Genomic DNA, 21684 nt, shown 5'->3' on the forward strand with positions numbered 1-21684 from the left:
TACCTAAGCATAGATGACATTCTTCATTTCATAAGCACAAGCCCATGAAACTTCACAAAACTTTTGACAGACATTTATTAAGATGGAGAAAAGGTAGAGGGGAACAATTTGTGCTGGAATTATCTATCTCAGCTTGCTGCAGTGTGTAAGGAACCTCTTGTGATTTAGTATCTCCAGAAATCTTGATGACTCTGACAATAACCCTACTCAATTGTATTTTACTGTCTTTTCACATATTGTTTGGTAATGTTTATACACATTTTTCTTCCAAATTAAAGGGAGCTAATGGTGAACATGCCTTTAGGAATTCTGTGTCACTTTTGGCCAACTAAAAATAATACAGTCCTAGAAAAGCTGGTCTATAGACTTTTCATCCTATGTCTTTCATTAAAATATACTCAAGGAGCTAGAGAGATGGCTTAACAGTTAAAGGCATGTGCTTGCAAAGACTGCCATCCTCGATTCGATTCCCCAGTACCCATGTAAAGGTAGATGCGTGGAGTGGCATTTGTATCTGGAGTTCATTTGCAGAGGCAGGAAGCCATTCTCTCTGTGTTAAATAAATAAATAAATAGATGTTAAAAAGAAAATATATTCAAGAGCTACTATGTGTGTAAAAAGAAAAATACAGAATTATGTGTGCCCTATGGACATTTGACCATTTATTTCTGGGCCTATCAGCATCTTCAGCAGCAGGTCATAGCTGCTTGTTCAGGTAATTTATCTTGGTCTCCTTTTTGTTTCTTGTTTTTTAGAAAAAAGCAGCAGATCATCCGAATCGGACTCCATCCATATGGCTGGCCATGTACAGAGCTTTTGGACGTCCGATTCTACTAAGCAGCACGTTCCGTTACCTGGCAGACCTGCTCGGCTTCGCTGGGCCTCTCTGTATCTCTGGAATAGTCCAGCGTGTGAATGAGACCCAGAATGGGACGAGCAGCCCAACAGGAGTAAGTGCTTGGAGCTGTTGTGAAGAAGAAAACCATCGGCAGGTTTTGCTGCAGTCATCACTTTTTGCACTACTGAGTAATTCAGACTGGCTTATTGATAGAGAATTGGGTGTGTGTGTTTCATAAGCTAAACATAAGAATTTTCCTTGTGGAGAAACATCATGTGTTTACGTATTCACTGAGTATATGCGGCCAACAACATTGTTTCACAGAATCAAAGCCTATAAATATTTCATATTGTGTGCCAGGAACTATGTGCATAGATCTTGCATTGCTTAGTTTGCTTCATTTTTTAAAAAAAAATTATTTATTTATTTGCAAGCAGAGAGAAAGAGAGACACACAGAGAGAGATAGAAGAGGGATACTGGTTTGAAGCTTGATTCCTCAGGACCCACGTAAGCCAGATGCACAAGGTGGCACATGCATCTGGAGTTTGTTTGCAGTGGCTAGAGGCCCTGGCGTGCCCATTCTCTCTTTCTCTGCCTCTTTCTCTCTCTGTCTCACAGGCAAGTGCTTAACCACTGAGCCATCTCTCCAGCCCCCCCTTATCTATTCTTTCAATTGGATTTCTGGTCCTTCTTTCTTCACATATTAAAAGTGTATGCCATTGGGGCTCGGTTGCTAAGGCACTTGCATGCCAAACCTAATGACTCCGGTTGGATTCCCCAGTACCCACGAACGGCCAGATGCACAAAATGTCACATGTGTCTGGAGTTCATTGGCAGAAGCTGGAGGCCCTGGCATGCCCATTCTCTCTCTTTTTGTCTCTCTCTTCTATCTCTCTGCTTGCAAATCAACAAATAATTAAAGAAAACTGTACACAGAGCTGATTTCTCAGGAATGTTTTTCCGGTTGTCATGGCTGAGCGCCTTGGTACACCCCTGAACACCTTCTGCACTTCCGGCTGGCACTTACCATGCATGCTGCTTTCAGTAAAGCCTGCCGCTCACCGACAGACCCAACTGTTGTCAGCCCTTTAAACGGAATAACCATCAAGTGCTCCTGTTGGCATTAGCCCTGATTCATGCCTGCATTGCTGCTTAGCAATTCTTTAAAAGGAGGTCAGATGGTTTCACCATTGGGTACAATTCTGTGGTGTGTTGTACCTACCTGTCTAATTACGTGCATATATCAAAATTCCACAGTGGTTCTTCCACGCTGTCCCCCAGCGTACATTAATCATGTGTTTTTCTGAGATGGAACAGAGTTTGTAGGCTTGAGCGCATCCTCATGGCACAGGAGTAGTCAGAGTAGAATCTTACTAACTCTTGATCAATAACAGATGCAGAGTATCTTCACTGTTGTCACATGATTAATCGACATTTTCAAACAAGCACGCTACCATTAGTTTTTAAAAAAATATTTTACTTTTATTTATTTTGAGAGAGAGAGAGCGTAATAAAGAGGAAGAGGGAGAGAAAGTAAGAGAGAGAATGGGCACGCCAGGCTTTCCAGCCACTGCAAATGAACTCCAGGTACATGTGCCGCCTTGTGCCTTATATGGGTCCTGGGGAATCAAACTTGGGTCCTTAGGCCCTTAGAGCTAGGCATGGCAATTCATGTCTAGCTTCCTAGAGTTCAGCAGGCTGAGGGAGGAGGTTCACAAGTTTGAGGCCAGCCTAGAGTACAAAGCAAGTTCTAGGCCTGAGGAGGCTGCCCTAGTTTCAAAATCAATAGAATATTACTACTAATAAATATAATAATAAAGCTATAGAAATTATATTGCTGTCCTACTGACTTTCCCAACCAATTGTTAGTTTTTAAGTAAATTTTTAAACCAACTTTGGTCTTTTTTACTGTCACCCATTTTAATTAAGATAGAATACGTGTTTATAGGAAATGCACTCAACAGGTTTAAACATTACCCACTTTCTATAATTAGGAACTTTCGTAGTCAGTGATCTATTAGAAATATCATAATATCATGTGCCATCCTCATTCTCTCTTTCCCTCTCTTTCTCTCTCTCTTTTGAGGTAGGGTCTCACTCTAGCCCAGGCTGACCTGTGGAGTCTCAGGGTGGCCTCAAACTCATGGCGACCCTCCTACCTCTGCCTTCTGAGTGCTGGGATTAAAGGCATGTGCCACCATGCCTATTTATTTTATTATTTATTAGAGCTAGGGAGAGAGAGAGAGAGAGTGAAAATGGGTATGCCAGGGCCTCTAGCCACTGCAAACGAACTCCAGACGCATGTACCACCATGTGCATCTGGCTAACATGGGACGTGGAGAATGGAACCGGGGTCCTTAGGCTTCGCAGGTATGTGCCTTAGCTGGTAAGCCATCTCTCCAGCCCCTTGGTTCTCTTTTAAGCAGAAATTGTCTGAATCGAGTCTGTTTCATTGGAAAATCATAGTCCTTTAATAAATGATACAAACCACAGACCTGGCAGAAGAGAAGCCTGGTTTTTCATGTGTTTCTTTTTTCTTTCTTTCTTTCTTTCTTTCCTTCCTTTGGGAACAAGACATCCGAAACCCTCTCGTCGAAGGAATTTCTTGAGAACGCGTACGTGCTGGCAGTTCTTCTCTTCTTGGCACTCATCCTACAGCGGACTTTCTTGCAGGCTTCCTACTACGTAACTATCGAGACGGGCATCAACCTCCGTGGAGCTCTGCTGGTATGCCCGCTGCGTGAATGACACTGTTTCTTAGAAATGCCCCATGCCACGCAGTGACAGGGATGGTTGTAGCTTTGGGTCTCTTCCACCCTATTGCAGTCAGGTTCGCATTGCTGGTAGAAATCACCCGACCAAAAGCAGCTTGTGGGGGAAAAAAAAAGGTTTATTTTGGCTTACAGGCTCGAGGGGGAAGCTCCATGATGGCAGGGGAAAACGATGGCATGAGCAGAGGGTGGATATCATCCCCTGGCCCACATCAGGTAGACAACAGGAACTGGAAAGCGTGGCAAACACTGGCAAGGGGAAGTTGACTATAACACCCATAAGCTCACCCCCAAGAGTATACTGCCTCTAGGAGGCATTAATTCCCAGGTCTCCATCAGCTGGGAACCTGGCATTCAGAACACCTAAGTTAATGGGGGACACCTGTATCAAACCACCACACACCCCCATTTTATTTTTGCTTTATTGTTACCACAATGTTGTAGAGTGTACTTAAAAAAAATTCTTTTTCTGTTAGCTGGGGCTGAGGAAATGGTTTGGTGGGTAAGAGTACTTGTCAAGTAAGCATGAGGGGCTGAGAAGCCCTGAGAGAGCCTAAGTTAGATTCCCAGTCCTTATTTTATTTATTTGAGAGCAATAGACAGACAGACAGAGAGAGAGAGAAGGGAGAATGGGTGTACCAGGGTCTCCAGCTACTGCAAACGAACTCCAGACCCATGTACTACCTTGTGCATCTGGACGTGGGTCCTGGGGAGTCAAGCCTCAAACCAGGATCCTTAGGCTTTTCAGACAAGCCCTGAACTGTTAAGCCATCTCTCCAGCCCCCCAGTCCTCATTTTAAAAGCCTGGTGTGGTCACATGTGTCTGTAATTCCAGTCCCATTGGAGACAGGGGGACAAGGACACGTGAACCACTGGGACTCACAGGTCGGCCAGTCTGGCCAAAATCGTTGCGGCTCCAGGTTCAATGAGAGTTCGTCTCAAGGACGCACCATGGATGAGCCACAGAGGAAGCCACCTGTGTGCTCTGGCTTCTGCATGTGTGCAAATGGGGCACACACATATGCATACAGTATATACACATGCTATACACACTACTTCACACATAGGCAAAATGTTTTCGTTGACATGCAAAGTAATGGGTTTCATTGTGACATTCTCATTTTTATGGAGACATATAATTACTTTTATTTTTTATTTTTATTATTATTTATTTATTTTAAAGATACAGAGGCAGGGAGGGAGAGAGAGAATGAATGGGCATGCCAGGACCTCTAGCCACTGCAAATTAACTCCAGACGTGTGTGCCCCCTTGCGCATCTGGCTTATGTGGGTCCTGGAGAATCGAACCTGAGTCCTTTGGCTTTGCAGGCAAACGCCTTAACCACTAAGCCATCCCTCCAACCCTCATTAGATATTTTTAAATTTTTTATGTTTGGTGTTTTTGTACATGCATATAAGACATTTTGATTCAACTCCCTCCAGTAACCTTCTCTTCCTGCTTTTCCTCCCACTAATACCTGCCCAAGATTCCCCCTCCCACAATCACACTTTCTTGACCCCCTGAGTTACACTAGAGGAGTTTGCTGGTCACAGTCACGGGTAGGAGGGAAAGCTTTAAGCAGCAGTAAGAGTGGGGGACAGTAGCGGGATGGAGATAGTAGGAAGATGAACCACAACTAAGGAAATGTGAGTAAGCCAAGTCGAAACCTATTATTTTGCAAGCAAACTTAAAATAGAAGCTAAAAGGTGTTAATAGTTTGTTGTTTTTATTCACTTTCCCATGATCTGCTTCCTCCTTCAAAGTCTGATCTCTTCCTCCCTTCTCACGGTCCCCTTTCATGCCTGTTGGATCTGTTTAATGCAGGAAAATTGGAAATGATGAAAAGACACAGTGAATTAAAGATTACTTGCAAATAACACATTAGGAAAAATATTACAAGATCTTGCATTTACTTATCCCTTTTCTATTTACTCTTCAGTTTCTGTTTAAAGTTAAATGCAGGCTTTGATTCTGCTGGACATGGTAGATCATGCCCTTCTCAACTTTTTTTTATTATTATTTGAGAAAGAAAGAGAAAGGGCGGATGGATGTGCCAGGGCCTCCAGTCACTGCATTCAAACTCCAGAAGCATGTGCCACCATGTGCATCTTGCTTACATGCTTCCTGAGGAATAGAACCTAGGTCCTTAGGTCTCACAGGCGAGTGCCTTAACTACTAAGCCATGTCTGCAGCCCAGGTTTTGATTCTGCTACTGGAAAAATAAATTTGTATTTTGGAGCTGGAAACATGGCTTAGTGATTAAAGGCTTTTGCTTTCAAAGCCTGACAACATGTGTTTGATTCCTTAGTGCCTACGTAAAGTTAATGTGGAACACACCTCTGGAGTTCATTTGCTGTGTCAGGAGGCCCTGGTGTGCCTATTCTCTCTCTCTCTCTCTCTCTCTCTCTCTCTCTCTCTCTCTCCATTTGTCAATATAAATAAATAAAAAATTTAAAATTAAAATTAAGGGCATACACCACCCCTTAATCCCAGCACTTGGGAGGCAGAGATAGGAAGATTGCTGTGAGTTCAAGGCTACCCTAAGACTACATAGTGAATTCCAGGTCACCAAAAGAAAAAAAAATAAGTTTGTTTTAAATTGAGGATAAAAAACAAAATGGGAATAGCGGATGTTTCAAGAAAATGTTCACAGAGGGTGATTTCCCCTCAAAAAATTTAAAATGCTTGGTACTTATTTTTTCCAATCCAAAAAAATAATTACAGAATTGGTTTCAATAGGTTGACACCCATCTTTCCTTTCTTCTAGGCCATGATATACAATAAAATCCTTAGACTCTCTACATCTAACCTCTCCATGGGCGAGATGACCCTGGGACAGATCAACAACCTGGTTGCCATTGAGACCAATCAGCTCATGTGGTTCTTATTCCTGTGCCCCAACCTGTGGGCCATGCCTGTGCAGGTACGTTCCTGTGTGGAGAAAAGGGCAAAAGGAAGGAGCAGTGCACGCTTAGCTCGGGGAAGGGTACAGTCGGCAGGCCAGGCCCGGGCAGGTAGAGCGGCATAAGCAAGTGCTCACGTACAGGGAAAAGAGCAAAGAGGGCAGAGCATGCTTGACTCAGAGAAGGGCGTACCTTCTGGAAGCACTAGTGGCCTTTCTGCTGTACATATGGAAACTGAGTCTCAGGAAGGCTACAGCATAATTTAAGAACATGTGGTCCGGAATTACACTGCTTGATTTCAAATGTCCTTATTTGTAGCACTCTGTAACCCCCTTGAAATATTATTTTCCTTAACTGCACATTGGCGATAATAGAAAATATTTGCCTAGCGTAGTTGTGAAAACAATGTTTCTTTTTGTTTGTTTATTTGTTTGTGTTTTTTGGTTTTTTTTTTTGAGGTAGGGCCTTGCTATAGCCCAGGCTGACCTGGAATTCACTATGTAGTCTCAGGCTGGCCTCGAACCCATGGCAATTCAACTACCTCTGCACCATCCCCGCAAGCGCTGGGATTAAAGGTGTGCACCACCAACCCTGTCTTAGTTTTGAAAATTTTAAGTGAAAGTGAGTCGCTATGTGTAAAGCATTAGCAACATTGCCTAACGTCTCATGGGTGCACAGTAGTCGGTCAGTGTTTTTATCCAAATTCATGCCAGTGTTTGAAGCTTTTCATTCCAGCAAAATCTCACAGTATTTATAAACCATAGCAATCACTTTAATCCACTCCATTGCTTCAATCGGTAGTAGATTACACAATGTCAAACTTTATTTGATGATCAAAATGCTGACAAGTTGCAGGGCTTTTCAGCTGTTTTTTCAAGTAGAGTTTTTAGTAAAGACATGTGGTTTTCATCCCACTGGATAAAAAGTGGCAAAAAATCTCCACATCTACTATCCCTACCCCCCTGAGCTTTTCTGTTGGATACTTTTATTTATCTAGTTTTAAATCTGTAAGATGACTCTTAAACTGTAGATTTCATTCAGTGAAGGCTGGGGTATGTCCTTACACATTATATTTATTAAAGTGCCCAAGATAATAGAAATATATGCTAATTCTTCAATGCATTGTTTGTGTTAATGCAAATCCCAGTGAAATAAACACACATGAAATACAAGTGCATGGGAACCCAAGGAAATACTTCATCGGATTTTCTCAAAATGTCTTATGTAGAGATCAGCTAGATAGCTGCTGGCGCGCTGTCATTTAAAGTGCACCAGAGGGCTGGAGAGATGGCTTAGCGGTTAAGCGCTTGCCTGTGAAGCCTAAGGACCCCGGTTCGAGGCTCAATTCCCCAGGACCCATGTTAGCCAGATGCACAAGGGGGCGCATGTGTCTAGAGTTCGTTTGCAGTGGCCAGAGGCCATGGCGCGCCCATTCTGTCTCTCTCTCTATCTGCCTCTTTCTCTCTCTCTGTCTGTCGCTTTCAAATAAATAAAAAACAACAAAAAAGAAAAATTATTTAAAAAATAAAAGTGCACCAGAAACCCTAGATGACACTGAATGGCTACACCGTGAGTGTCTGATAGAATGCTCTTCTTTGGTATTTCCCAAATCCATAGCTGGACAGGCAGTGAACATGTGTCCTACCCGCCAGAAAGCGGATGCTCTTGGCACTTGGCAATAGATTATCTGTTAGAACTGCGTGAATGTTTCATTGATGGATGTTTTTTAATTAGTTATGGATATACTCAGTATGTAAGCAGCACATGTGAGTACCAGCCTTTCCCTCATGCCTGCCCTCCTCCAAAGGCAACCTCCTCACTTTAGATGCCAGGCATCCCCATGGAACACATGTGTCTCTTTGTGAATCTAGATTAATGTGGGTACTGGAGATTAGAACCCAGGCCATCAGGTTTTGTAAACAAGTGCCTTTAACTGCTAAGCCATCTTCCTAGGTCCTAAATCCTGTCTTTTTAATGGGGGGGAAAAAAAAGAAGAAAGTGACGAACAGGAAAGGAGTAAATAACAGCCTTGAGACTTTGAAAAAAAATTTTTAGATATTATTTTGTTTATTTTTTATTTATTTGAGAGCAACAGAGAGAGAAAGAGGCAGAGAGAGAGAGAGAGGGAGAGAGAGAGAATGGCTCCATGGCCTCCAGCCACTGTACACGAACTCCAGATGCGTGTGCCCCCTTGTGCATCTGGCTAACGTGGGTCCTGGGGAATCGAGCCTCGAACTGGGGTCCTTAGGCTTCACAGGCAAGTGCTTAACTGCTAAGCCATCTGTCCAGCCCAGAAAATGTTTACAAGGAGAATTGAGAAGCTAGTCTTAGGAACATACTCCTGCAAGCCCACCACTTGGGGCGGGGGAGGGGGAGAGGCAGGAAAATCAGGCGTTCAAGGCCAGTCTTGGCTACATGAGAGCCACAGATGGGCCAGCGACTTTCACTGTTTTGGTTTATTTATTTATTTATTCTTAATTTGTTTTTCTGTTTTTGAGACAGGGTCTCACTTTGCAGTCCTAGCTGGCCTCAGTGTCATGAGTGCTTAGATGACAAGCATGTGTCACCACACCCGGCTTTCTTCATAGTCTCATCAGTTAGTCACAGTCTCCTTGCCATTAAATGACTCTTACAGTTCTCATCAAGTCCACAATCACCCTATATTCACATAATCATGCGGCCCCCTTTTCCACAGCTTTGGAAAATGAGTATAATTCCATGAGAATATGAAATATCAAATTTATTGTTGGGGACAGCCTTTCAGGTTACGTGTGTGTGTGCGTGCGTGCGTGTGTGTGTGTGTGTGTGGTTTTTTGAGATAGGATTTCACTCTAGCCCAGGCTGAACTGGAATTCACTATGTAGTCTCAGGGTGGCCTTGAACTCACAATGATCCTCCTACCTCTGCCTCCTGAATGCTTGGATTAAAGGCCTGTGCCACTACGCCCAACTTCAGGGTATTTTTTAAAAATATTTAATTTATTTATTTGAGAGAGAGAAAGATACAGATAGATGGAATGGGCTCACCAGGGCCTTTAGCCACTGCAAACTAACTCCAGGCACGTCTACCACCTTCTGTATCTGGCTTATGAGGGTACTAGAGAATTGAACCTTTGCCTTTGCTTTGTAAACAAGTGTCTTAACTGCTAAGCCATCTCTCCAGCTCCAGGTTATTTTTTTTATTTTTTTTTAAGTATAGGGCTGTTTTATATGGTCAAAAGCATCAGGGAGCCTCTCTGAAGCTCATGCAATAAATTGGTCTGACATTGGTTATCCAAATCAACATATTAAGAATACATTCCAGAGCTGGGGAGATGGCTAAGCAGTTAAGGCACTTGCCTTCAATGACTAAGGACCTAGGTTCAATTCCCCAGTACTCACGTGAACCAGATGCACAAGGTGGCACATGTATCACAAGTTTGTTTGCAGTGGCTGGAGTCTCTGATGTGCCCATTCTCTCTCTCTAATAAATAAAATAAAAATAAAAACAATACAGTCTAGGACTGGAGAGACGGCTTAGCGGTTAAGCACTTACTTGCCTGTGAAGCCTAAGGACCCTGGTTGGAGGCTCGATTCCCCAGGACTCACATTAGCCAGATGCACAAGGGAGTGCACGCATCTGGAGTTCGTTTGCAGTGGCTGGAGGCCCTGGTGCGCCCCTTCTCTTTCTCTGTCTCTCTCTCTCCCTTTTTCTCCCTCTGTCTGTTGCTCTCAAATAAAGAAAAATAAACAACAAAAATATTTTTAAAAAACAACACAGTCTAAGTACTTAGCCTTCCCCAATCAACCCCAGCAGAACCTAGCTGTCGCTGTTGAGTTGGTGGCCAAATGAACTTGGTGTAATGATTAGGACCCTGTGTGTTTATTCCTTTCACTCTGGATCCCGCAGCCCCACCCACTTTCCCTGCTCGGCGGGCGTTTTCTCTCCTAGATCATCATGGGCGTGATCCTCCTCTACAACCTGCTTGGGTCGAGCGCCCTGGTGGGTGCGGCGGTCATTGTGCTCCTTGCACCGATCCAGTACTTCATCGCTACGAAGTTGGCGGAAGCTCAGAAAAGCACGCTCGTAAGTCACGTCTTCTGGAAACTTTGTTAGGCAAACCCAGTGGCGGTGGTTTATTTATTTTTATAATGGGAGTTAGTCCATGCCAAGCAAGGCAATTTGAAAATGAGTATATTTCAGGTGGATTTCTGTGTAGGCAATGAAGATATAGTTTTGGCATTGCAAAACCTTTTGATTTTTTTAAAAAATCGAGGTTCTGGGTTTCATGAGGACATTTTAACGGGAATACGTACCGTACTGTGACCCTACCACCTCACAGCCCCTTATCTTTCTTTCCCTTTGTCTTTCCACTTGTTCTCTTTGTTCCCATAAACTGTTGCACTTGTATTTCACGTCACATACCTGACGTCTTGCACCTATATAAAATGCAGGATCCCCAAAGGAGAGTGAAACACGATGTTTGTCTTTCTGAGACTGACTTAAATAACTTAGTATGATCTCTTCATTCCATCCATTTTATTGCAAACAATTCAGCTTCATTCTTATTTATGGCAAAATAAAATGCTACTGTGTGTATATGAATATATACATGTACATCACGTTTTCTTCACTCATTTCTCTGTCAGTGGACACCTTGTTTGGTTCCATTCGTAAGGTACTGTAACTAGCACTAAAATTAGCATCAATGGGAAGTAGCTCTTTGATACATTGACTTTTTTAGAGTCCTTTGGATAAATAAATACAGAGGAGTGGTATAGCTGGGTCATATAATGTAATTATTTTTTAACTTTTTTGCGGAATCTGCATATTGATTTTCATAGTGACTTGCCACAAACCATTTTTTTTTAAGTAGACTAGAAAACTTCAGATTTGCCTTGGACTCACCATTCCAGAATCACAGATCCTGCATTTGTCGGGTGCAGACTGATAAGACTTTTTTTTTCAGTCACTTGTCCTAAGAATGCTAGGACATTATTCAAGGCCACTGGAGTCAGTTACTGACATGGAGAAGACAGGTCAAGGGTCAAGGTTCACCCCCACGCTTCCAGGATTGTGGAAGTGCTTCAAAGGTTTCCGTGGCAGCCGCTCTGGTGAGAGACGTTCACAGTTGTCTTAGCAGGAACGAACAGCCTAACTGTTGACCCTTTGTGGCTTCAATATGCCGTGAAATCATCTCCGTTGAGCGAGCTTTGGCATCTTCCAGAGAAATATTTGCAAATAGTAAAATTGTTGGCAGCATGTTTAGAACGAAAGTCTGAAGAAGAAACATGAGCAAGACTGTGTGCAAATCAGTCATGGCGTGTAGAGACACTGCCGCCCATGGATTCTTTCCCAAGCTGAAGTTTCCAATGTGACAAGCAAGTGCTTTTTAAAAATATTTTATTTTTATTTATTTGACAGAGAGGGAGAGAGGGGGAGAGAGAGAGAGAGAGAATGGGTGCTCCAGGGCCTCCAGCCACTGCAAACGAACTCCAGATGTGTGTGCCCCCTTGTGCAGCTGGCTAACGTGGATCCTGGGGAATTGAACCTGGGTCCTTTGGCTGCTAAGCCATCCCTCTAGTCCAAGCAAGTGCTTTGTTCTGTTGCAGCTGGTGCATGAGGGTCCCTTATTCTCACTGTTCTCTGACCCATCTACTTTTCTTCTGTTGTTGTTTGTTTTTATTTATTTGAGAGCTACAAAGACAGAGAGAGAGGCAGAGAGAGAGAGAGAGAGAGAGAGAGAGAAAATGGGTGTGCCAGGGCCTTCAGCCATTTCAAACGAACTCCAGATGTGTGCGCCACCTTGTGCATCTGGCTAACGTGGGTACTGGAGTATTGAGCCTCGAACTAGGGTCCTTAGGCTTCACAGGCAAGCACTTAAGCCATCTCTCCAGCCCCCTCTCCCCACGGCCTACCCTTCTTACTGCAGCATGGAGATAGTGAAGGGCGTGGAGAGTGGTGACTCCTTTCAAGCATCTGCCCGTCTCACTGTTCATACGCTATCCATTCCTACGTCAAGCAGTTATTTGACAGGCATGGAAGTCCACGGCGACGAGAAGAACAAGGCATAGACCGCATGCGGCATCTGCTCTGTCCTGTCACGTCTTTTCCTGGTTGGCAAGTCTACTGTTCCTGATAGTCTTTCTGGCACATTATAGAGTAGTGGAAGAGGCTAAGCTGATGGCTAAGCCAGGGAATTCGTATCTGTTACAGATTTTCTCTGTAATTAATTGAAGATGCCAGTTGCCCCCAAATCAGATTAAAATCTTAAACAAGACCATACAAAGAAGCACGTAGACATATCCTCAAGTTCAAGATAACAGGCTTGGTTTCAGTTACTGTATATGAGGACAAAATAAGAAGGCACAATACTGTGCCTTCACATTCCCAGTCCGAAACAGGCATTTCCTCATCTAACTATGAATGATACTGTTGGAGGGAGAATCAAATAGACTTTAGGGTCCATTGTTAATCTATCATGACTTAGCATTGATGCTTCAATTATCTGCAGATATTGTTCAAGGAAATCATGTGTTATTTATGGAACTGTTATTGTATAAACCAAAGCAGTAGAAATGCACATGTTTAGGAAGAGAGGAATTTTGAGACGTTCTCCTTAACCACCCTCGTTATTCTAATGCTGGGCAGAGCTCTTGCTTTGATGGGGTGCATACTAAACTTGGAATGCTGCAGTGATCAGAATGGCCCTGGTGCAAGGATGCAAACCTCTAAGCGTTCTGCAACTTTGTGTGTATTTATATATGTATATTTGTAGGTTATGAAACTATAAAGGGGATAAGGAGAGAGGCGTAACAGATCTTAAGGGAGGTGGGAAATGGAAAGTGCAATGGAAAACATAATATGAAAGCAGAAAAGGGAATTAACTGGGGGAAGAAACAGGAGGTGAGGAGAGACAGCAGAGGATGGAGGGAGAGGAAAACAAATGAGAAAATACAATGACACTTACATATGATGATGCTACTGTAGTACCATTACTTTGTACACTAGCCAGAATTTTATTTAAAATGAAAAGCATAAAGTTGAGGAGACCAAAGCGTGTGTTGAACCACACCGGGGAATTTCTGTCATTAGTGGCACGACCGGTCAGAACTCCAAGCCCCTCTACTTGCGTGTATTTCTTGGCCCTGCGTCTCGGGTTCGCGTGAGTGCACCATGCGTTGTATGTTGTTTTACAGGACTACTCCACTGAAAGGCTGAAGAAGACAAATGAGATACTGAAAGGCATCAAACTCCTGAAGCTGTACGCCTGGGAGCACATTTTCTGCAAGAGCGTGGAGGAGACCAGAATGAAAGAGCTGTCTAGTCTCAAGACCTTTGCGCTTTACACGTCCCTCTCCAGTACGCTGCGTCGCTCCGAGAATGGGCAGTGTTTTGAGTAGTCCGTGAATAGGCTGTTAAGTTTGGATTCTGAGCAATGAGATGGTCCACTCCTTAAAGGAAGCCCATCTGTGTCCCAGACACGTGCTGTTCAGTAGCCATTAGCTCCGTGAGGCTCTTTGCACTTCAGATAAAGACCAGACCAAGCACAGGGTTAAAGTCAAGGAGACTTGAAGTTCATTCTGTGCAAGTTGGTTGATCTTGGCCATGTTAATTTATGAGCAGAAATCCTTATTATCTTCATCTGTAATATGACAATGCTGATACAACTATTTATGAGTGAAACCTCATTAGTTACAGTTGGATGGATAGCCAATGTTCATACATGCATACATATATGTGTGTGTGTGTACATATATGCATTTATCTTTGGCATAGATATGTATATGTAGTGTACATGCATGTGTGCATGGGTGTGTGTGCATGCATATGTGTGAGCACATGGAGGTCAGAAGTTGAGGAAGGATATCTTCCTCAATTGCTCTCTACCCTTATACACTGAGATAGGGTCTTGCACTTGAACCCAGAGTTTGCTGACCCGTCTTTCTAGCCGATTGGCCCTGGGGATCTCCAGGTTTTGGCCCCCAAAGTTCTGGGATTATAGGTGGCTGCCACACTCAGCCAGCATTTATGTGGACACCTAGCATGTGAACTCTGGTCCTCATGCTTGCATGGAAAGTATCTATTTGGTCTATCATCCACCTATGAAATATACATTTATATATATATTATATATATATTCCATATAATATATTTCATATATTATACATTATGTATTTCATATATATTTAAGTTGGTTTGAATAGATTGCTAATGAAAAATCTATTCCTAAAGCCTTTAAAATTACCTACAGTTACTTTTATTTTACCTATCCTGAAGAGTGTATGTGAATTGCAATATATATATTCGTTTGTATATAGTATAATTCACTTATTTGCAAGGGGGGAGAGAAAGAGAGAGAGACGGGGGGTGGGGAGAGGGAAAAAGTGTGTGTCAGGGCCTCTAACCACTGCGAACAAACTCCAGATGCATGTACCACTTTGTGCATCTGGCTTTATGTGGATAGTGGGAAATCAAGTCTGGGTCTTTAGTCTTTGCAGGCAAGTGCCTTAATCCCTGATCCATCTCTCCAGCCCCAGATTGGTTTCTTTTTAATCCAAGCTCTCCAATGTTGAGTAAACTGTCTCCCTATGTCAACCTTTGGCTCTATAACAAGTCATTTAATCCTTTGGGTCTTTGGGCCCTAAATCTGGTGGTTTCTGATCAATATCACGATTTCTAGAAGTCAACTCCTACAAGCCCAGCCCCAAGGAGCTGAAGCAGAAGAATTGTCTCAAGTTGGAGGGCATCCTGGGCTATATAATGAATTTCAGCCCATCTGTACAGAGTGAGACCCAAAGTAAACAAAAGCCCTATTCATAGCTTAGCTCAAATCAGGAGTTTTCCTTGTTTTGTTATTCATACATGGTAAAATAGCAGAGGGTAAAGATATGGAATTATTCTATTAACTAAATTAATTAACTTGGTGGATCAAACAAAGTTTAGGCTACAAACAACCTAAGAATATGTGTTTATTAAATTCTTTAAACATTTTAAAAATAATTTTATTTGTTTATTTGTAAGCAGAGACAGGGAGAGAGAGAGAAAGAGAGAGAGACAGACAGACAGAGAGGAAGGGAATGGGTTCACTAGGGCATCTTGCCACTGCAAACTCCAGACACATGCGCCACTTTGTGCATCTGGCTTTCCATGGGTACTGGGGAATCAAACCCAGGCCTTCAGGATTTGCAAGCAAGTGCCTTTAACCTCTGGGCCATCCTTTAGTCCCAAATTTATTAAATTCTAATAACGTATATATTTAAAGGATTATTTTACCTGAATTCTATCGCTCATCCCATCACAGTCAAGGAGCCGGGGAAATGCTTGCGGAGTCCAGACAAAATGTTATTTAACACACGTTGTCTTTCCTGTCTCTAAGGGGAATGATTAATCAAAGTTGCTGGAAAACGTTTTCCCATTTCAATGACGCTGACTAACGCATGTGATCTGTTCCCGCAGTCTTCATGAATGCGGCAATCCCCATCGCGGCCGTTCTTGCTGTAAGACCTTTTTCTTACTCTCAGAAACGGAACCAATTCAGGGTTCAGGAGCAGCGTATGGATGAGGATGGGTGGGCGGCTTCCCTCTGCCACTTTCTTTTTTGTTGTTTGTATTGTAGTCATTTTCATCCCGGGTTTCTCAGCCATGACATTGTGGACATCTTTCTTTATTGTGAAGGGACATCCTTAGCCTAAGAGAGACTAGTCATGCCCCAGGCTTCTGTCCCTCCTGGATGTCGGCAGCTATCCCAGTCATGCGGAGCGAATATATCCCCAAACGAGGACACTGTCCCTTGAGGGACAGGACTCATAACAGTTGGGAATTCACTGTCCAGACCAGGGTGTCCTGGTTCCGACGCACTCTTACAAGACGTTGCTACAATGACAAGTGGAAGATGTTGAATGATTACATTGTATTGCTCACGAAAATGACCAGCTTGGCATCATTCAGCCTAACGTTCAGAAATGTGGGTCTTCACGTGACACAAGTCCCGGACTTCACTACGGATCCATACTGGGGGTCGTTAAACCACTACATTCTTGTTTCTTTTACAAACTTGGTTGGTTGGAAAGTGTCCGCTGGTTAAGAACTCTGACTTCTCCACCCAGTTATTCCTCTTGGCTCAGTGATTTCATGGGAGTCAATTTCCTATCCAGTCAATAGAAACTGTCTTGACTTTCTCACACGTGTACCACTGGGTGTATAAGTAATCCTAAATATTCACCAATTGCTAGTCTTGTTTTAGTGGCGGAGTTTGGGGTAGATCCTTGGACATATTGTACAGTGGAATATACTGGGTTGGTCAAGTTGAATGTGGGCATGTATATAATTTTATCTAGGACTCTCTAAAATAGCCCTTTTTTCTTTTATTTGAACAGACCTTTGTGACACATGCATACGCCAGCGGGAACACTCTAAAACCTGCAGAGGCCTTTGCCTCCCTGTCTCTCTTTCATATCCTTGTCACGCCATTGTTCCTGCTCTCCACGGTGGTTAGATTTGCAGTCAAGGCCATCATAAGGTAGGCAACGCCACATCTGGATTTCTCTGGTAACTGGTTGTAGAGACAATTACGCACACCTGGTAATAAATTTGGGAAACGGTGAGAAGAAAATCACTTTCCAGAGATAATCGTTGTTGGATCTTGAGTAGGCTGCCTATATTTAATTTATATGAAGATAATCGTTTAACCATGAAATCTTTGAATTTCTTGAGCTTTGGGTTGTTGATTTCATTTATTTTAAAATTACTTCCTTCATACTAAAGTCCTGCAATGTGTCAATATGTTGATGCTAATTGGTTGATTACGTGATAGTTTACTTTTCAGAACTATTTTGGTTAGTGATTGCCTTTTTTTTAAAAAAAAAAACATTTTATTTATCTATTTTATTTATTTATTTGAGACAGAGAGGGAAAGAGAGAGAGAGAGAGAGAGAGAGAGAGGGAGAGGGAGAGAATGGGTGTGTCAGGGCCTCCAGCCACTGCAAACGAACTCCAGATGCATACGCCACCATGTGCATCTGGCTTATGTGGGACCTGGAGAATCGAACCTGGGTCCTTAGGCTTTGCAGGCATATGCCTTAACCACTAAGTCATCTCTCCAGCCCCTAGTGATTGCCTTTTAACTGAGCAGTTAGGATGTTTCTGTTTTCTCTCTAGCAAGCACATTTTTGCAAATTCTTTTTCCAATGGTTTGCTCACGTCAGAACCCTAGAAGTGACGGCACTGGTTCCAGCAGCGTGCGTGTCTTTAAGGTCCTTCCCTCTGCTGTTTCCCATTGAGGAAGTACTAGATCAAAGCATACATGCAACCATGCATGCACACAGGTATCCATACGTACATGATTATTTATGAATATGGCCATCATGGGCAGCAATAGTGACAGTTTTTCACATCAATACATATCTACTTAAATTTTAATTATATCTGGCGAAAAAGTAACCTCTGAAAATAGGAAAACTTTCAAATCATTTAGCAAGTGTCTTGCTTAAATATGCTTTTTACAGTGTTTCTAATCAGTTCAGACTTTCTCACTCACAACTTCCCATAATGCATAACTATGAAAATGGATGTGATCTGACGGTGGCCTCTTTCCCACCATTTTATTGCATCGCATCCACAGGTATGCTATGAGAATATGTTGTTATGCTGCGCTTTGTATAGCACTATCTACGTCCTAGCTGCTGTTATAAGCCAGGCACGCTTGAAATAGCATTTTATTTTTCCTTGACCACCTTTAGGGAAGTTATACAATCTCAGCATGTGCCATACATTGGTCGTCATCATGTTTGTAACTGGCTTTTGAAAGGAATGCCTAAATGTCACAACACTGAAGGAAAATCAGAAAATTAAGCCCTTGAATATTCAAATTTTGAGGCTTCCTGGGACAGCAATGTAGAATGGCTTTGATAAGGCTTTTCTGAAATGAAATAATTTACCCAACATCTGCACATTACTGAGAAAACAAATGTTTACTGTTCATAACCCCAGGAGCTCTAATTTTAGTCAATAGTCACATTGACTTACCAGAGACATAATACCAGATGCCATTAAGACGCATATGCATTACCCTGTGATGGATCAAGTGCTGGGTGCGTGTAATGGCACTGTACGTTGCTCATGCCCTGCCCTGTGCTGTGTTGTGGGTAGTAATTTGGGAGCTGTTAAGGTTTGAAGCTCAGGCCCTCTGGCCTCAGCTACCCTCATTTTCTTTCTTTATTGTTAAGCCTTCAGAGGCACATACTAGATCACTGCCTGTACTGTGTAGCCATGCTTCCAAATTAGGGCGTACTCTGGAAGGCAAGCCACTTCAAACAATAAAGTTGATAAATGGCCAGACTTGGCTATTTCAGTCCATATTTTCATTCTCTCCACTTAACTCCTCTCCCTTTCATGGGTGCAGTGTTAATTGGAATTTCACTTTGCACTGTTAAGTGGAGATAAAGGGCAGTCTATACCTTCTGGCAGATAACTATTCCGAAACCAGGAAGTTGCCAAACATCCAAAGGACGTAGAGTTGATATGGAAAAGATTAAAGCAACATAGGGCTTTCCCCTCAAACCCACAACGTACAACTCAGCTATAGTAAATCCTGGAATCGTGGAGGGCGGGTAATCTCCATCTGGGTGTCTCTGCATAGCCCGCTGGCTTCTGTCCCTCTCAGGGTAAAGGCATTGCCAGTGTGATAAAGACCAGCAAGTTTTCAGGGCTCAGAGCCAGCTTTCCTGGGCCATTGACCAAATAGATTCAGCTTATAAAAACTTACTTCTCACAAATGACGTTCAGTGGTAAATTTGTGGGTCCTACAGAGGTGGCCAGTCAACAGAAGAGGCCAACCTTTTTCTCCCCCTGTGTACTGGTTCCTGGAACCCAAACAAGCATTTTTTCCCAGTGTTGACTGGGCTTGCTGTTTACTTTTGTGCCTGGGAACCCATGACCCGTCTCTGATGCCAGTTGGCCCACAGTGAGTTGAACCGCCTGTTTATAATTGGATACTTTGGGCAGCTGCTTTGAAATCCCCTCTTCAGGACTGTGGAAGTCAGAAGTTCTTTGAGGCATCCTTTGATGCCTTCATAAATTGGGTGGGGTAGAATGGTCTCAAGTGAATTTCCAAACTTGGACCACACGTGCGTGGAAGAAGGTACTGAAGGCAAACCTTGCTCCCTACCATGCTGTCTGGCCCCAGAACAAAAAGGTGCAATGCTTTCTCCTGAACCAAGTGTGTCCTTAGACAGTTATCTTTGCCCCATTCTCCAGGCGGGACATGTACACTCACAGTACATGTCACAAAGTAGAAAAAGGCAACTGTCAATCAGATTGTCTTGCTGCAAGTGTTCCACCCTGTTTGAATTTTCTGAACACTTTATGAAAATATGTGGCAGTGTATGTCTGCAAAATAGAATGAAGAAAAGTCGTGATTATAATAAACTTAAAACATTTGAGCCAGCCTGGCACTGGTAATCCTGGCACTCAAGAGGTTAAGGCAGGAAGATCAGGAGTTCCAGACAAGCCTTGGCCACATAATGAGGTATACATTAACCTGGACTACATGAGACTATTTCTTAAAAAAAAAAAAAAAACTTAAACAAGAATAATTTTTCTTTCCTTGAGGTCACACTCTTGCCATTTTATTTTATTTGTTAGGAAATATACATTTTTCTTCTGTGGAGGATAGCATGATTTATCCATTAGAAATTTGTGTTTAGGTACCAGGTATTTGATGTATAATGAAATATCTATGTGCAAAAATATTATTTGCCATAGGAAAATAGAATTAAAATGAATGCCTCATTTCTTTTCTGGGGGAAAACACAACTTTATGTCTTGCTTTTTCTATTGTACATCCCAAAGGAATTCATGCTTAGATAGCTTCCTGACTAACTTTCAGCCAACAAATTGCTACTGATATTTATCAGTGAGAAGGCTTACAATTTGGAGAAGTCCCTGTAGTTCAGTTTATAAACTTCCATGAATTCTACCAGAAACATCTAAACCTTGTTGCTGAAAAGAACCATTATTCCTTATTAATATAATATTTTTTCCCAGGACTCTCAAGTGGTATCTAAACACTGAAAATAAAATTTGAGAAGTAAAAAAGTATCATGCATATTTACAATTGCAAATGCATTTGTCATTGATCTTAACAGATGAATAATTAGTAAAACGCTGAACTATAGTGGTAGTGGATACAGGATGGTTTGCATCAAACACACACCCCAGACATAGAATACCCATCATGCAACTTCAAGCACACTCTCAGGTTGTCTCTGTAGTTCAGTTTTCTCACTTATCAAATGAATGCCATAATATCACCTGCTTCTGATAGTTGAGAAAATTAAGCATACAATATTACCTGCTTCTCAGTTCAGAGACTTAAACATATAAAGAGCCCAGCCAGGCATGGTGGTGCACGCCTTTAATCCCAGCACTCAGGAGGCAGAGGTCAGAGGATTGCTGTGAGTTCGAGGCCACTCTGAGACTCCATAGTGAAGTCAATGTCAGCCTGGGCCAGAGTGAGACACTACCTCGAAAAACAAACAAACAAACAAAAAGAGCCCAGAACGATGCATAAATATTGTAAGTACTTTTACAAACCTTCATTTTACTTATTTAATACCATTTTGCCCATTTTCACTCCATGCCTTTGGCATCTTCTGTGAGTTTGTAGTCACTGATGAATACTTCCGGCGTGTTGGTAAACATTAGTGATTACAAAGATGAACATTCCCAGACAGCCCCCCATCAAAGTAGAAAGGTCGGGAAAGTAAACATATTTCAATCTGCTGTGTCCGGTTTCTGCAAAGCTACACCCAGAATGGCATGGCCTCTTAGACTAAGACCCTTGAAGTCTAGTGAGAGGGGAGGGGGTGGACCTAGGTACTGCTACTCTGAAGAGGGTGGTACCTCCTTCCTAAGTCTGAAGTGACAAGTAACATTTGCCCAGTGGGAGGAAAGGGGGAAGATGAATTTCATCAGAGGGAACAGGCTTTGGAGGGAAAGATGAATAAGTAGTAAATGCTGAACTACAATGGCAGTTGGATGAGAAAAGTGAGAACTCTTAGTATCTTTCAGGAACCAAAAGTAGTTTCATAAAGAGAGAAAAGATTCTGATAAGGAAAATGCCAGCCAATGAGGCCAGAAAGATGGTGTTAAAGATACTGAAAGATGAATGGAGGGTGGCTCAGTGAATA

At 42.6% G+C, this 21684-nt stretch overlaps 1 protein-coding gene across 1 annotated transcript in view; it reads left to right on the forward strand.

The window, feature by feature from the left end:
* The window catches only part of Abcc9 (ATP binding cassette subfamily C member 9), a 134349-nt gene that overhangs the window by 21276 nt on the left and 91389 nt on the right, over window positions 1-21684 (forward strand). Inside the window, exons 9-15 of the mRNA XM_045139497.1 lie at window positions 756-950; window positions 3414-3566; window positions 6379-6534; window positions 10445-10579; window positions 13693-13855; window positions 15953-15993; window positions 16873-17015. Coding sequence (XP_044995432.1) covers window positions 756-950; window positions 3414-3566; window positions 6379-6534; window positions 10445-10579; window positions 13693-13855; window positions 15953-15993; window positions 16873-17015 — 986 coding nt within the window. The remainder of the gene's footprint in view (window positions 1-755; window positions 951-3413; window positions 3567-6378; window positions 6535-10444; window positions 10580-13692; window positions 13856-15952; window positions 15994-16872; window positions 17016-21684) is intronic.

The sequence above is a fragment of the Jaculus jaculus genome, chromosome 22 (genome assembly GCF_020740685.1).
Source record: "Jaculus jaculus isolate mJacJac1 chromosome 22, mJacJac1.mat.Y.cur, whole genome shotgun sequence".
Taxonomy (NCBI): domain Eukaryota; kingdom Metazoa; phylum Chordata; class Mammalia; order Rodentia; family Dipodidae; genus Jaculus; species Jaculus jaculus.